This window comes from Tenrec ecaudatus, chromosome 2 (genome assembly GCF_050624435.1).
Source record: "Tenrec ecaudatus isolate mTenEca1 chromosome 2, mTenEca1.hap1, whole genome shotgun sequence".
NCBI classification, from domain to species: domain Eukaryota; kingdom Metazoa; phylum Chordata; class Mammalia; order Afrosoricida; family Tenrecidae; genus Tenrec; species Tenrec ecaudatus.
Window position 1 is genome coordinate 302,152,299 of NC_134531.1, and position 17,346 is coordinate 302,169,644.

The 17,346-nt window shown below is 48.3% G+C and overlaps 1 protein-coding gene across 2 annotated transcripts; it reads right to left on the bottom strand.

Annotated features, from left to right (window-relative positions):
- Positions 1-5,075: 5,075 nt before the first annotated feature.
- NFKBIZ (NFKB inhibitor zeta) lies at positions 5,076-16,273 on the bottom strand. Of its 2 annotated transcripts, none has more exons than XM_075542592.1 (12): positions 15,865-16,273; positions 13,711-13,850; positions 13,015-13,045; positions 12,803-12,906; positions 11,917-12,701; positions 11,065-11,170; positions 10,537-10,683; positions 10,281-10,344; positions 9,647-9,816; positions 8,787-8,897; positions 8,528-8,695; positions 5,076-6,380 (listed from the first exon to the last, which is right to left on the bottom strand). In XM_075542592.1, the coding sequence occupies exons 1-12, from the start codon at positions 16,148-16,150 to the stop codon at positions 6,327-6,329; spliced, it is 2,166 nt and encodes a 721-aa protein (XP_075398707.1). In that variant the 5' UTR covers positions 16,151-16,273; the 3' UTR covers positions 5,076-6,326. The 2 variants fall into 2 exon arrangements, with proteins under 2 accessions (XP_075398707.1, XP_075398708.1); XM_075542593.1 differs by lacking the exon at positions 15,865-16,273 and adding an exon at positions 13,947-14,050.
- Positions 16,274-17,346: the final 1,073 nt, after the last annotated feature.

A 17,346-nucleotide genomic window follows, 5' to 3' on the forward strand; every position in this document is an offset into this window, starting at 1 on the left:
CCTGACTGGCTCGTCTCCTCCCTGAGACCCTTCTGTAAGAGGACGTCCAGTTGCCTGCAGATGGTCTTTGGCTCTCCACTCCTCACTGTACCTCATTCACATTGATATGATTTTTTTGTTCTTTGATGCCTGGTATCTGATCCCTTCGACACCTCGTGATCCCACAGGCTGGTGTGCTTCTTCCCTGTGGGCTTTGTTCACTTGCCTGTTTTCACTACTATGTGCCCAAGGCTCATCTATGTTATAGCACACATTGCAATGTCATTTCTTTTTTATGGATGAATAATATTCCACTGTCTGAATACAGCACAGTTTGTCTATCCATTCATCTCTTGATGTACATTCGGGTTATATCTACTTTGAGGCCGTTGGGTGATGCATTTTGTGGTTGTTGGGTTATAGGAGTTCTTTATATATTCTGTATATTAAACGCTTGTCAGATATGAGGGTAAGTGCACACATATTGCAAGAAAAGCATAGAAACGTTCATAAAACAAAAATATCAAAATGCAGAGCTGTAGTTTCAACATGTTATCCATCCAGATCTACACACTTCGGAGGATGGTGTTTCCATCTCTCTAAGCCTCCCCCACAAAAATTCTGCACTCCCCATGCACACCAGCTGTAACATCCTTGAGGGGCTGAAATCCTGCTCCTTTGAAATGAATGCCCTTTGAGTTCGAGAAACAAAAAGAGCAGGGATGTAGACTGGATGGGATAATATTTCCCAATGAAATTCTCAGAATTCAGTCCATGCTAACCTCAAAACATGAGCGAGTGCATGGTCACGGTGGAACAAACTCTTTTGCCATAACTTCTCTAGCTCTCCGCTCACCATATTGCTTTATCTTTTATATATATAAATCATTTTATTGGGGGTTCTTACAGCTCTTATAACAATCCATACATCAATTGTATCAAGTATATTTGTACATATATTGCCATCCTTATTTTCTGAACATTTACTTTCTATTTGAGACCTTGGTATCAGGTGCTCATTTCCCTCCGCTCACTCCCACACCCCCACCCTTGATAACTTATAAATTATTATTTTTGTATCTTACACCATCCGCTGTCTCCCTTCACCCATGTTCTGTTGTTCATCATCCTGGGAAGGGCATGGGGTTGTACATCAATCATTGCAATCAGTTTCCCCTTTCTCCCCCTTCTCCGCCTACCTTTCCCCTACCCTCATGGTATCGCTACTCCTATTACTGTTCCTGAGGAGTTTATCTGTCCTGGATTCCCTGTGTTGCAAGCTCTTATCTGTACCAGTGTACATGCTCCAGTCTAGCCTGGTTTGTAAGGTAGATGTTGGGGTGGGACAAGGGGGGGGGGGGGAGGAAGCATTAAAGAGCTAGAAGAATGTTGTTTCCTCGGTACTATGCTGCATCCTGGCTGACTTGTCCCTTCCTTGTGACCCTTCTGAGAGGGATGTCCAATTGTCTACAGATGGGCTTTGGGTCTCCACTCTGACCCCAAACCCGAGTTTGAATCAATATAATTGTTTGTTTGGGGTCTTCTGATACCTGATCCTGTCGATACCTTATGATCACACAAGTTGGTGTGCTTCATTGTGGGCTTTGTTGCTTCCCTGCTAGATGGCTACTTGTTAAACTTCAAACCATTAAGACCCCAGATGCTATATCTTGTATAGCTGTGCACCATCAGCTGTTGCTTTCAACTTTCTTAAAACTTTATAATAAGCCCATGATCATCTAGTGTCATTCAAGAAAAATCTATTAAAAGTACTCCTTGGGACATCTCTGCCTTACATTTAACTAGACCAGTGGATTAATTGGCCAAGGAAACCATACTGTTCTGATTGGATTTCTTCTTAGAAGATATCATAACTAGATGAAGACAAGTGTGTATCCTAAGTTGGTATCCTAAATCTGGACTAAAACAACAGAGGGAACTTGTCTGCAGCCACCCCTGACACAGAGACATGCTGAAGCAGGCTTTGTTTGGAGCCAACCCATGCTGGTATGAACTGGGACCCTCACAACTTTGACTAACCTTTATACAGGATTTCTGTGTATGCTCTCCTATCTTTGCATTGTCTTTTCACCTTCTAGATCAGCGGTTCTCAACCGGGGGGTCGAAAGACCCTTTCCCATGGGGTCACCTAAGACCATCATAAAATACCTATCAGCACATATTATATTGACTGTTACCCATGCTACACCATGCTTCAAGACTAATTTCATTTATTTTTTATTTGAAATAGAAATATTTCACAATATATAATTACCTATTGTTTTGTGATTAATCACTCTGCTTTAATTATGTTCAATTTGTAACAATGAAAATATATCCTGCATATCAGATATTTACATTATGATTCATAGCAGTAGCAAAATTAGTTATGAAGTAGCAACGAAAATAATTTGATGGTTGGGGGTCACCACAATATGAGGAACTCTATTAAGGGGTCATGGCATTGGAAAGGTTGAGAACCAATGTTCTAGATAATGTCCTTTCTTGCACAAAGATCTTTTTGTTGTTCTGATCAATCTATTCTTCTCCTTCTTCTGTTGTGCATGAGATGGTGTTGTACCCCTCCTCTAGTGCCAACCTTGGACACCAGCAGGAAGAACATGGTAACTCATCTTCCGGGATTGTAACTCATCTAAAACCTTGCGCTCAAGCTTGATTTCAGAGGAAGCAACAGGGCAGTGAGCCAGTGGCTGCTTTTGAGCTCTCCAGGCAGTCACATTCAATTCAACACAGCTGACATGCTCAGGAAATGGAAGTCCAGGGCAATGCATTGAACAAGCTGACATTTGTTCAAGGTGAGAGAGTTTGGAGAACTGTTCCGCTCCAGATTAAGAATATAGAAAGGATTATGAAAGGCTACCAATTTCAAGTAGTATGTTTCAGCATTTCCCCCATGCGCAGCATTCTCCCACTTCCTCCCGGAGTCTCTCCTGCTTCCACATTCCTCCTTTTGTGCTAGCCCTGTCCTGGGCTGAATGCTGCCCTTTTTGTCCTCAGTGGTTGGTTGTTCTAACGGGAGGTGAGTTTGGATGCAGACCTGCAGAGTGACTAAGAGCTGTAGTCTTGAATGTGACATCAACCTCCATCTGACCTAGAGGCCAAGCCTCTTGTATTTTCTCTTCCACTACTCGGAACCTTCCATGTGATTCTTTCCAGAGCAGTTGGTAGTGCTCGCTAGGCACCATCTCATCCTTCTGGTCTCAAGGTTGTGGAGACTGGTGCTGGCCTGGTCCATTAGCCCCTTGTCCAAACTGCTTCTAGATGCCTTTTGATTCTCAATACTTTTCTTTCCTCAGGACAGGGAGAACTAAATGGCTGCCCTGGAGTTTTTTTAAGACCCCAGTTATGATGTCTAACATGGTCTTTGCAGACTAGGTTATGTCAAATGACTTTAATGTCCCCCGAGACTATGATCCTGAGGCCCCGGGTTCAACTACTCATGCCTTCAATGGGTTTGATTAAGCCTGAGACGTTTTCTTAACCGTCAAGTATGCCCACTTTTATTAACATATTATTGAGGTCATTGTTAAATGATACGACTAAGTCGAGATCAGAACTATGATGGTTACTAACAGGATATTGCTGGCTCAAATCGCCAATTCCTCCACCCTCGATCAAAACCATTCATTTAACCAGTATTTCAGGAGCTCCTCCTATGTCTGGACACTGAGGTTGCAACAATGAACGAATCTTGGCTGCCACATGGCTCGCTGTGGCAAATTCCAGCAAGTGCCACCCTCCTTATCCGGCAGACAAGGCAAGTCTCCTGCCAAACCTATGAACTGCCCAAGGCCGTTTCTCAACATGAAACTCCAGAGGCCGAGCCGTTAGTCTTACTGGCTTTCCGGACGCTAAGCACACTACAAAGAAACACCTGTATTTTCCCCAAAAAAGCACCATACCTTCGTGTGCTTTGGGGTTTGCTTCTGTATCCTACCTCTCCCCCACTTTTATAAACGTTAGTCAGCTTTTTTAAAAATCCAGGTCGAATGCCTTCTCTATCCTGAAGCCTTTCCAATTGCCCCACTCAGAGAGAACCTCTCCCTTTTCTGAACGTCTGTATTTCACCTTTCTTTGGTGGCACATGCCTTCCCTCACGTGAACGGTGCCTTGTTGGCCTTCCACTGTCTCATTCTCCAGGCTAGTCTTGAACATGTGCACACACCCACAATGCTCTATCAGTTTGACTCTCACTGGGTTACATTTATAAAGCAAATTATGTCTTAGAATTCCTCTGCTATGAAAAGAACGGATCTGTCAAAATATCTTCCTCTACAGAGATGAAAGCTCATGAACAAAAGCAGGCCCTTCACCCGTGTGCCACAGTCTCTGGGGGCCCGTGGAGCACCTCCACCATACACCCTCTAGTGCACATGCATCTCCCAGGGAAGGAACCCATCGCTCCCCAGAGCCTACCGGGTGTGCAAACAGGAGCCATGCAGGGCAACAACTGCTGTCATGACTGGCACATGTCCTCACAGCCAGACGTGTCGTGTTGGGAAAGGACCCTATGGACTGCTGGTCCCAGGTTGAAATCCCTCTCAGGATCACTCGAATCATCCCCATGTTCACTACTCCCACAAAGTAACGCATTAGAACCGTGTACGTCAATATCCTGCCCGTCTTGTTCTTTAGTGCATAAACTCCTTAGTAATTATCATAAACACAGTGGTTAAAAACAGTAGGCCCCTGGACTGACCCACAGCTGCTTCTCGGGAAAGAGGTGGCAATCTGCGTCCTCAAGTATTTGGGGAGCGCGACTCTCTCCTACAAGGGTGGCTATGAGCCAGAACCAGTTTGCCAGCAATGGGTTTGGTTGTGCTGTTTTTATTTATTTTTTTATATTTAGACTTCCCTAGTATTTTCAGATCCTAACAGAAACCCGGCCAACAGTTTGTTGTTTTTATATTAAATAGATAGATGTTAATTATCTCTTGGGAACATATTTTTAAAAGATCCAAATTGAAATGTACTGATGTAAAATTATTTCGCTTAGTAATTAATAAATTTTCTAATGAGGAAAACTATAAATGAAGAGTAGGAGATACACATTCTTTAAGACAAACGGTATGACTGAACAATGTTTATTTAAAACTGGGCATGAGTTTTTCCAGCATCAAGTGACTAAACCAAACTTTTGTCCATAAGACATACTGAGTCAAACGACATAGTCCATCCAAAGGGTATCTTTTTTAAAAGCATTTAAATACACCAGTTTTGAGACTTCTCATTAAAAAAATAAGTATAAACATCTCTGTTGAGTCAAATTTATTACAAAGAATTAATATGCAATCAAATCCAAAGAAGTTTCTCGGGGCTTATCAGAGGTAAGCAAAATAATATTAACAGATTAAGGCAACTACAAAGCATATTTTCTGAGGAGTAATAGAAAACTAATGGCATAATTATCATTTTTTTACATGAGGGAAACAGTTAAAACATGTTTCAGTATTGACTTGTTCACATAAAGGTGAAACAAACATTCCAACAGAGCATGTACACTATAAATTCTAAAACAGGAGGCCGTAAGCGGTGTTCTCTCTGAGAGCATGCAATCTGCTACCAACATTTCATCTCAGTGCACAAGAACAAGAACTGCTACAACCCAAGCCCTGCTCCCCTGGCTCTCCACCCAGCTTCCCGGAGGGAGACAAAAGGCAGCTCTGAGAAGCGTGTGCCATCCCTGAACACAGTCACGATCCCCTTGTTCTTCTCTGCCTCGCTCATTTATATCTCACTATGGCCATGTTAATGACCAGGTCGCTCTATTTCTGAACAAGGATAGCAATTACACACAGTGTCCGAAGATCACATTTTTATCCATGGACACCTTTCAAATAGTCCACTGACTAGAAACTTCAGGCCAGAAGCCTCAACACACTACTCATACATATATACATATATATAAATTTTCAACATAAGCAACATTTTTTTCCTTTCGAATGCGTTCGTTTTTCCTTAAGGTGATGTTCACACTCTATACTTGCTTTTAAATCGGCAATAGCTACGGGAGCAATGCCTTGTACCAAACAAGTCTTTCCCTACCCAAAGCGACTGCTAATTGAGGTCGATTTTTAAGATTCAGATTAAATTCAGATGTCTAGGTCCCAGATACCTGGGTATGAAATAGTCAAATCTGCCTGGATGAATTAGCTATTTTCTTTCTTTTCTTTTAATATAACCCACTATATAATAGTGAACTAAATATGTTTGTTTCATAGAAACAACTTACATTTGCCAATACAGGGCAAATGGTCTCTGTACAGATACAACAGGACTGCCTAACTGACAGTGAGGGTTGCTGACCAGGCTCCGTGCCAGCGGGGCTAATACGGTGGGGCTCTCTGCGGAATGGACTTCCCCTTCAGGATGCGACGGATCTGCAACAGAGAGGAGGGCGATTTAGGAGGGCTGCTTTCTTATGAGCAAAGTATCAAGTTTCCTTCCGCGTTGCACTCCTTCCACACATGTTCTGTGCCGTTCCTGTTGACTAGTGTGTGTGAGACGAAGCATCTGACAATATTTCCCACCACGGTTTGAAGGCAACTCGAGAAACACTGGTGGCCCGGTGACTAAGAGCTTGGCTGCGGAAGAATGGCAGAGTTCACACCCACAAGCCAGTTCCCCGCACAAAGACAGAGAAGGCGGTCTGCTCCCGTAAAGGGCACAGCCTTCTTCCACTCGGTCCTACAGGGCGGCTACACGGCAGGGTCACTCAAGACCCACGCCCGTGTCCTGTTCTATTTGTGAGAAAACTTAATACAACACAGTATTTACCTTGCTTTATCATAAGAGCACACTAATCGTGAAGTCATTCTCAACGAGAGTCTAAACTCCACTTTCTGCACACACGAGTCTAAACTCCACTTTCTGCACACACGAGTAAAATTCTGAGAGCCCTTCAATTCAAAGCAGCCATCATGGAACTTTGTGGGCCACTGCTAAGCCCCCCAGTTTTCACTCAGCACTTCGTCATTTATTGTCTACCGCAGCCTGACACATTCGACCTATCCCTGGGCCGTTGCAGCTTGGAAACAACGAATGAAAGTCTAAATGCAATTGGCAAGTGCTAGAAGGGCCCATACGGTGGTCTTGGAATCCCACAGGGGCAGTTCGACCCTGTCCCATCGGGTCGCTCTGTGTCAGCATCGGCTCAATGGCAGTCAGGTTTTTGAGAAGGGCACAAAACAGCCAAAATGTGACAAGAGAAACAAGGGACAAGAACATTCACCCCAAAAATCGAAAGGGGGAAGAGAGAGTTATCTGCGAACAATCAGGGAAAGGTGCATTCGCCCTGCATATTAGCCCTGGGACGAGGCAGTGTGGAAGCCTTCCCCAACGGTCAGACAGAAGCAAATCCTGGGCCGAGGTCCAGGTCAAAGTACCTGGTTTCGTCCCTGGGGCCTCTCGTCCCAGGATTTTTCCAACTGAACCTTTACACTGTGCACTTTTCATAACCACTGAGTGGCAGTAAACTCGGGAGCTCCTTATGAACCACAGAGATTTGTTATCCAGTTACAGAGAGCTAAACTTGTGTTGCTATAATACCATGATCAGGATGAGGACAATGAGTGAGAGAAATCGGTAAACTCTGTGTATTTCATTTTGTGGTTCCGAAAGGGGCAACTACAGATGTAACTCCTCTGAAGGAAAGGCTGCCATCAGACAGCTACGCTCCTCAAAGGCTAAAGCCTCCTTATGTGCGGGAGCAGGAGAAAGGGTGGAAATCTGTTCCCCTGAAGATGAATGGCTAGACAACTCGATAGGGCAGTCCTGCCCTGGCACGTGGAGTTGCTGTGAGCGGAAACTGACCCCACAGCCTAGCGAGCGTGATGGACTAACCGAGCCCCCCAACCACATGTCACAGTGCTAACTCCTAACGTGTGGGTCGGATCCCATTTGGAAATCACTTTTTCTTTGCTGGGAATGAAGTCACACTGGGTATGTTCTCGAGCTCACAGCTCTGGGCTCTAAGGACCACAACACACAGAAACAAGGCAGCAGAAATGGGGAGAGAGGTGCCAGGAACCAAGGGACGCCAGGCTTCAGAGGCTGACGCAAGGACCTCCCCCAGAGTTGACAAGGGAGGATGCGGGTGCTAGCCCCTCAGTTCAGACCATCACCTGAGGTAGGCCTGTCAAAATGGCGTGAAGGCACGTGCGATGGTTGCTGGTGGAAAACTATCCAACCTCCAGCCGTAAGTCAGAGTTGTGGTTGAGAAATGAAGCACATTTTTGCTTCAATAGTAAAATATTTCTACGTTTTCAGCCACAGAAATAACCTGTTCCTTGCTTAGTGCTTCAGCTTCGGCGCTGGCTTCCAAATTCCATCATTCTGAGTAACTCTGAAACCGAGTTTGTAACGAGGAGGAGGAGGAGGAGGAGAGACTAGCTGACCTGTCGGGCCCGGTGACAAATCCTCAAACTCCCCACTCTTCACTTGAAAACAGCACCCACCTCTGCGGCGTGCAAAGCACACAGACTGCTCAGCAGCCGCAGGGACACGCTCCCGCTTCTGTGGGCCTCACCTGCTCTCCCACAGGGCCGTCGGGAACCAGGTGCACAGGCTGCTCGTTCTCCAAGTTCCGCGTACTCGGGTCGGCTCCTTTCCGCATCAGCAGGCGGACGGCGTCCAACTGTGTCACCCGATACTGCAGGCTGGCCGCAACGTGGAGGGCGGTGTTTCCATTGTAAGCCTACAGGCGCGGAGACAAAATACCAGCCTTCAGGAAGGCGCGCTTTCACGAAAGGCACACAGACGCTTGACGAAGGTGCAAAGGTCCCTACCTTTACGTTCACAAAAGACAAGCAGCTGGGCAGATCCAAAAAGAGTCGAATGAGTTCCAGATTTGCTTCTTCTGCTGCCAAATGCAGGGCTGTGCGGCCACTTTTACGATCCTTTCCAAAGGCAAGAGGACACGAAAATGAGCAACTGGAGCTATGCGTGGACTCGTCTTCCCAGCCAGCCTCCCAGGCTCCGACGCAAACTCTGAATAGTCCCTTTCCCCAACAACCCCACACACTCTCACGCTCCTCCTCCAACATCCAATTAATTCCTTGTGAGTGGGCCTGTAGAATCCTAACTACCTGTAACTCACTTCTTCTGTAAGCTCCCAAGCACCTAAAATGGTTCAGCCACTTCCCCCCCAAAGCGCCCAACTCTCATGCACAGGAGGTGCTCAGAGACTGTGGCCCTAATCTCAAGAGAACAAGATGTTGTCTGGACCGCACAAGTAGGAAGGCACCCTCATGAAACCGTCCGTGCATGACAACGGAAGCCAAACGGCAGTATCCATGCCAACCTTTCCTCTCCTTTCAAACACACGCCAATGTATTCCAGAACTAAATGACCGTCCGCATGGAGGCCGTGTACAAAAGGAACGTGTGGAAGCGGATGGTGGTAGTAATTGTACAATTCTACCTGATGTGATTGATATAGGTATTAAACCCCAACTAATAAAAAAATGGTTTATAAAAACTTTTAAAATCTAAGCTCCTAAGCAGCCATACATTGCTACTTATGCCATTAATTAAAAATTGCTTTTTACGTTTTCATCGCCTGTACCTGGGAGCCAGGCCTGAATGCTTTTTGGTATACTACTTTTTCCCTGCTCCCCTACTTCAAACGCTTCCGTGAACTTAATGACCTTTGCTTCCACCGCTGCTCCCATCTGAATCAGACACTTAATGGTGTCAACCAGACTCTTGTTCTTCAGTAGCAGCTCCTGAACTTCAGGTGAGTGGGGCTGCTGGTTTCTCTGGAGTTCATGCACCACAGCATTGTGGGCCACAACTGCACAGTGAAGTGGAGTCAGACCTAGACATAAAAATGTAAGGAAGTATGGTCAAGCCTCCCATCAAGGCTAAAATGCCAACCCTGTCACTCTGAATGCAAACCCTGATGGTGCCTCTAACTCACAGGTCCCCAAACTTATATGGCCGACGGTCCCCTTCTGAAAATAAAAATTCACTCTGTAATTAAAATCTCCTCTACTCTAGTCTCTAACCCAGGATAAAGCGCGGGCACCTGCGTCTGCAGCTCCGCGGGAGCATTCCAGTGCCCCCGAGTGATGCCACTCACTCTGGGGAACACCGTCCTAACCTAACCTACAAACGGCAACACAAGAGCGAACAGGGTAACCTGAATAGCCCCTCCGTTGGAACCTGGTGTTAATTTTCCTTATGGGAATATTACTTCTATCACTGCTTTTCCTCCTTTTTCCAAAACGCAGGACCCTTGGAGTGCATGGCTCCTTGCCCAGAAGAATTTCAGGGGCTTACCTTCGTAGTTGGTCGCCTCGAGATCCACAAACTGATTGCTCCTCACAGCTCCCTTCTGAATTGCCTGCAAGTTTCAAAAATAGACATCTGTTAGAGGAAGCCAAGCTACACAAATTCTGTGTTACCATGCCAAAAAAAAAAGAGTGGGTCAACCCAAAGTAAATGACCACAGCAGACAACAGACATCAGCTTCTAAGAGGCAAGCCCCCCTCTCTCTGTGAGCTGGGAGGATGGACATCTCACTCGGGCCTCTTACCAGAAGCACCTGGGAGTGGCCCTTCTCAGCGCAGACGTGCAGAGGTGTTCGTCCCCAGCAGTCGGTGGTGTTCACCTGTGCCCCCAGGTTCACCAGATCCTGCACAATGAGGTGCTGATTGGCCGCCACTGCCACCTGAAATGCACTCTGTGGACACACAAAACAAAGAGGATTTGTGCCAACAGCTTACACGGCCATAAAAAGGAATGTGAACCTAAACTCAGACGGGAGAAAATCCACCCGAGAAAATAAATCTTGCTAATAAGCAATCAAATATCGCAAGACCAGGAACCTGAAAGAAGTTAGGGTGTGGCTTTTATTACACCCAGTTAGTCTTTGGCCAACTACAAAGTTACCGCGGATAACTTCAAGGTTGATGGTGAAGAGTCAACATCTCAAGAGTTAATATTAACTAAATGCTCTGGGTCGCGAGCTCTGAACTAGTCTATACTGCAGCATGCAACTGGCCGCCACTCCTCTACCCCAAGACCACAACTTCGCCCTTGCAGACTCTGTCCAGGTTCTCACCTGTCCATTGTGCTCTTTAATGTCTAACATGTGAAGTGCGTTCATCTTTCTTGCAAGGACATAAGAAAGTGCCCTTCGCCCTTGGGCAACAGCAATATGGAGAAACCTGGGGTACACGAAAGAACAAAAAGGTCAATGACTTGATTTCAGGAAGTTCATTACCAAAAAATTCTCCCTTTAACCCTTTCTTAATATGCGCTCAAAGAAAGCCTCTCGACTAGGTTGATGCAGCTGAACTGCAAGAGGAGTTCGGCTATCAGAAACCAGACCAGCACCGGGCTGATCACTTTATTTTTGATGCTATTTAAAATGCCATGAGGAAAGTAGGATTTTACAAACCAAGAAAGCAAGGCACTGAGGGGTAAATTACTTGCCCAACAAGCAACAGGACGAGAGAGAGAGAGGAGAGAGGAGAGAGGAGAGAGGACAGAGGAGAGAGGACAGAGGACAGAGGACAGAGGACAGAGGAGAGAGGACAGAGGAGAGAGGAGAGAGGAGAGAAGAGAGAGAGAAAATCTACTCATACACCCCAACCAAGAGTTGTTATCTAGTCATATCTACTTGTTTCTTCTCTACAAAGGATCTGCAGTGATCATCTAAGCCCAATTACCCAAAGCACAAGTATTCTGATCCATTCAGATCAGCTAAATTGTTCGACAACGTAAAGAGATGAAAACTCTCCCGTGAAGGATCAGCTATCGGGCAGCAGCAGCTTCCTACACCTATGTTGGGAAGCCAGCCACGTACTACGACAGTAGAACTGGGTATCCCTTAGACAAGCTCCACCTAGCCCCAGCAGGTGCAACAAGGGTGGCTGATCAAAGTCGGCAGATGAGATAAAGGGATACTCACGTGTCACCATCTGCATCCTTCGAAAGGAACTGGTCTTGGGAAATATTTGCCAACTTGCTTTCTTCCTGCTCGACTTGCCACTGGAAAAAGGACTTCCCCAACTGGGTGGTAGTCATTGGATTTCCAGTGATGCTCTGGAACGGCAGTGGAGTGCCGACAGGGGGAGACCCTGCACTGTGCCCGGCCATGGCCTCACAGGCACTGCTCGGCATTGCCATGGAGTTTTGCAGGTGGGCCCCACTGGGCTGCTGCACACTGGGGGGGGTCTGCATGGTAACAGCTGTGTTCTCAGATTCCCCATGATGACTTAGGAGAGATGCAAAACTCTGATTGGGGCAGAACTGTGGGGCTTCCCCATCAAAGAGATTCAGTTCATAGTTGGGGGACTGAGTTCCGGAATAAGGACTATATTCCAGACTGGGGGTGTGGGGATGATACTGCTGTGGTGGCTGCTGCTGGGCATTCTGGTTCTGTGGAGAATACTGGTACAAGGAAGCCTGATCCATCACTTGAGGGGAGCCACTGACTTGACATGGTTGGTACTTCTGAGGTGGAGAGAAGACCTGCCCCCCGTGGAAATCCTGACACGGCTCTCTGGGAGAACTCTGCGGGATGGGCCCAGAGCTCATCCAGCTGAACTGGACTGTGTTCAAGGACACTGGGCTGCATTCGTTCTTGATGTTGATAATGTTCTGAAGCAGGTCGGCACCGCAGTCGGGTTTGGGCTCCCTGTGATGAACATCGTCCATGCTCTCGAGCCCTGGCGTCGGCGTTTGGGGCGGTGTCTGGAAAAGAAGAAAAACCAGGTTTTGCACACTCACTCCCTTCGACAATTATCCAGGATCCATGTCAGAAGGGCTTTCAGAAGGAACTAGTGGGCACTTACCAAACACTGGGTGTGCAACAGAGCTGGCCTTTTGCAAGCCGGTCCATCAGACAGTGAATCAGGCCCCGTCCTTTTCCCAATAGAGGACCATGTGCTCTTCAGTTCTGTGCCCAAGAAAGGAAAGTGCAGCCGATGATTAGACAACTTTACCTATCACCAGACTAAATTATTTTACTCTGAAGTCCCCATCAGATTCTAAGTAGAACTCTTACCTGTGAATGGCTCCGTGTTCACGCCTTGAGTCTGTAAAGGGAAAAAGCTTCCAGGTTAGTGTTCATAAAACAGCTTCCTGCTTATTTATCATACATCAGTAAGCAGACGCAATTCCATCAACTTTTATGGCTGGCCATAAATCTCTGATATCAATATTGATTTTCTGCGTCCATTTTCTTTCATTGTATCGTGGAACTTCCCCATTTTTACTTTCAACAGTTCAACTCAGGTCAAGACAAAATAAACAAATGAAATACTCAGGCCCTCTGAGTTTTCCCTTTCTAGTCCAAGTACTTCAGTTTGGTTAAATCCTCTTTCCTTGAGCCTAATTTGCTTTTAGGAAGCACCGGTGGAGGCCATGGTTCCAGGGCGGCCGGGGTCACCACGTCAGAAACCCTCTGAAGGGAGCGTGTCTATCCCAGAGTCTCCATGAGTCAAAATCAACCCCACAGCTGTGGGGGTCCAGTGAAATCACCTGCTGCCCGTTATTAAATTTCTCTTGCACACCTCCTGGGTGCCTGGCACTGGGCTAGGTGACAGGAACATGACGGGTACGAACACAAATATGACCTCTGTACCACAACTCGTGCATTTTAGGACAGATGTAAATAACTGCCCGAACGTAGGTTATCAGAGAATAGCCATGCCAAAGTAAACCCCCCCGCCCCTCCCCCCAAACAAAAACTACACGCCACCTTAAAATCCCCCACAGCCTGGCCCAAAGCCTTCTGTTTGTGACTTCGGATGTGCAACAGGAGCTCCTTCACCGAGTTCTTCACACGCACACCTTGAAAGGGTCCTCTCTGCTGCCTGCCAACCCCCATATGGGGCTCACCTGGTGAAAAGGAAATGAGAATATCCCAATTAGATCTCTTCACAGGCACACCGTAATTACCCAAAAGCGGAGCTGTTTGATTGGTAAAGGCCTCACCTACAGTCTGCAGAGCCTTTACAGATGAGTGCCCAGCCCTACTGGAAGGCTCTCTGTTGTCTAGCACCGTCCTCACTGGCTCCCAACAGAATTCGGAGCCAACTAATAAATCCAAATCTGGCTTGTGTTGTCTCTCAGCCCACCCTCTCCACCAGGCAGAATCTTCAATGTCGCCACCCTCTTCCGGATCTGTAAGTGTGCTCCACTTTGGAAAAATCTTGGGGAGCAAGCAATAGTGACGTTTCAGCTTTGAAACTAAAGACTTACTGTAGCACAAATTTCAGTCTGTTAATTCCATTTACTTGGGAGGCTAAAAACACTTTTCTTCCAATATCTCCACAAAGCACAGCTAATTAACAGTATGTTAAATTTGTTTCCAATTTCCTTCAGCTCATCTTTGCCGAGAGAGCTGCTTACATTCACTACCCTCTAACACAATTTCCACACCAGCACACAGAATTTCCCCTCACGGACCTTCTAAGTAAGTGAAAATGAAGTAAGTTTGTTTCACATTTTAACCTTTGAGATACACTGTGTGAGCACAGCATTCCACTTCTGACCACTATGATGTCATGATCTCATGGGGCATGAGCTGACCACAGAGTAAACATGCAAAAAGTCAGGAAATGAATAATTTGGCGGATGCGTTCCAAACTCACTGCCACGGAGTCGATTCCGACTCGTAGCACACTTCCATAGGATGTCTCGAGCATCACCCTGTGCGTACCAAAACTTTTAACTCTTTATGGGAGTAGAAAGCCTCATCTTTCTCCAGGCCGGATCTTTAGGAATGGGGAAAAATTAAGATGATGGGGCAGTTGGTAATAGAGCATCTGAATATACATACATATTGCAAATATATAAAATCAGCAACTCAATAATAGGGGGAGTTAAGCAATTAGTTGGTTTTAAATTTAAGTTTAATTACCGGAAAGTAACACAAATTCTCTCTGGGATGACAGCAGTTAAAACTCTGTAACATCACGTCACAGAAAGAACAATTCAACTTGAGAAATCCCCTAAGTCTACGTAGTAAACCAAGGAACAAAACCGTTTCAGAGAAATTAAGACCAAATGTGGGAAAGGGAGTGTCATAAATAAAGACACATTTAAAATTCAGACACCTTTTTAAATGCCTGTCAGCCCGCAGGACAAGGGGTTTAAGTAACCAAATGCTTTACAGAAATCTCCCATGAAAGCGCACTTTTGAACAAGCCAACTCACAGGGAGAGTGCTCTTCAGCACACCGTGGACACACACACCACCCAGGCGCTGTCCTAGAGCCTCCGGGGACATCCTGTGGCCTCGACTGAGAAACTCCATTCATTACGTGACCAAAAGGAAACGAACCAATTCGGAACCTTTGAAAGGAAGCACTGTGCCTTCCACGCACACAAGGCTCGCCTGCTAGAAAGGCACCTACGGCAGAGAGAAGCCTGCGGGGTCCGCGAAGAAGCCTTCTCAAACGTTAAAGGCATTCCCGGAGCTGGTTTGCAGGTAAGGGCAGTGGCCTTGCTTCCACCGGAAGCCCTCAAAGTGTCTGCAGCTACTCCGAGAAAGCAATCCTGACCTCCAACTCACAGTCCAAGCCCTGTGTCCTGCTCTGGTCTTTCACGGAGACAGCCACACGGGGAAAAGGAACCTCCCCACAGCGTGCGGGCCGCAGCTCTATAAACCTATCCTCAAAGAGGGGCTTGTCTGGGTGAGCTTTATGCCAACGACAAGAACTAGCAAAGCCCTCGTCGTCAGAGGGGGCGTCGGTGGCTCACTCCCTCGAGGCACCTGCGGACAGCGGGGTTTCCCCGGGGACAGTTAACTTAACGGCGGGCGGGCGGGCGGGCGGACCGGACCGAAGGCGGCCGAGGTCACCTTGGGCCCGGGCCGCGGACCCGCGCGCGCCGGCCTCGACGGGGCGTACCTGGCGGCCGCTCGGCGCGGGCGCCGCCCCTCGGGCGCGACTCGAGCGCCCCGCAGGAGGACGCCGACGACACGGAGCCTTCCGAGGAGTCCGAGCCCGGCGAGCCGGGCGCCGAGGGCCCCGACGGCGAGCAGGTGGCGTCGCAGGAGCCCGGCGCGGCGGCCGGCGGCGACGCGTGGTAGAAGTAGGCCAGGTTGAGCGGGCTGGTCATGAGGCCGCCGTCGCCGGCCGCGTCCAGCCACCCCTCTCCGCCGCGGCTGTCGTCCAGGAGCTTGTCCACGATCATGCTCGGCGCTCGGAACCCGACACCTGCGCCACCGGGTCGCTAGGCGCAGCTGGCTGCCGGCGGTGCGGACGGGGCGCGGAGCTCGCAGGGCAGGCGCTCGCCTCCGGCCGCTAAGGGTGCGAATACGGGCGCGAATGCGGGCGCGGCCCCGGCCGCCGCCTATTTAACCGGCGCGTGCGCCCCGGGAGGCGGCCCGCCCCCGCGCCCCGCCCCCGCCCCCGCGCCCCGCCAGGCCATTGGCGGAGCCGGGACCGACTCATGGCCCCGCCCCCGCTCCCCACCAGGCCATTGGCGGAGCGGGGGCCGACTCATGGCCCCGCCCCCGCGCCCCGCCCGGCCATTGGCGGAGCCGGGACTGATTTTACGGCCCCGCCCCGGATGCGCCCGTTTCCAGTAAAATGTACAGGATGAGGCAATGCGCTCCCCGCCCCGCCCGCCCCGCCCGCCCGGCCCTGCCCGGCCGGTTGTTTGGCTCCTTCACCTGGAAACTCCGTCCACCCGGCCGGCAGCCAGCGCCCGCCCTGCCCGCCGAGCCTCGGCGCCTGCGGGAGGCGCGCTGGGCGCTGGGCCCGCCGAGGGCGACGGGGCGGCGGTGGGCGCAGGTCAGGCGGGGAGCCGGAAGTCGCGGGCCCGCCCCGGCCGCGCGCGCTTCCCGCCCACCCCAGTTCTGGCACCCCTGGAAGGGCCTTTCGGACGCGTCACTTCCAAGTCGTGGCCGCGGCCATTGGCTTCAGCTTGCCAGTGGTTTTTTTTACCCGCTCCCAAACGGATTGAGGTGTTGAAATCCCTTTTCTGCCCTAATAAAAATCTGAGCAATTTTGTTAGAGTATTTTTGTAAAGCGCCAGAATGAAATGTGATGTCCACCCACACTCCGGTACTAACCCTTCCATGCTAGCACAAACTCATTTTAGCAAAAGGGTAAGTATTCGTATGTATGTGTGTATGTATATAGTGTTTAATTCTGCACAACTTCATTGCATCTAATAAACTAGGGAATTTTGTTCCCTCTTAAATGTTTCGGTTTTTCCCAATTGGTTTATACAACTATTTATTGGAGTGTCATTCATCATGAAAAACCATGCTGAGTTGGCAGGGGAAAACATTAAAACAATCGTTTCGAGTGCACTATCTTGGATGGATGATAAAATAAGTATACACATGCTATAATAAAAGATTAAATATCATGTAGGGTACG

Excerpts from the sequence above, each read along its gene's own strand:
- NFKBIZ (XM_075542592.1), bottom strand. The coding sequence starts at position 16,150 with ATGATCGTGGACAAGCTCCTGGACGACAGCCGCGGCGGAGAGGGGTGG. Across the intron at positions 8,898-9,646 it reads GAGCAGCGGTGGAAGCAAAG|GATCGTAAAAGTGGCCGCAC; the intron begins GTCATTAAGTTC and ends GCCTTTGGAAAG. Across the intron at positions 6,381-8,527 it reads ACGGCCCTGTGGGAGAGCAG|ATCCGTCGCATCCTGAAGGG; the intron begins GTGAGGCCCACA and ends TCTCTGTTGCAG.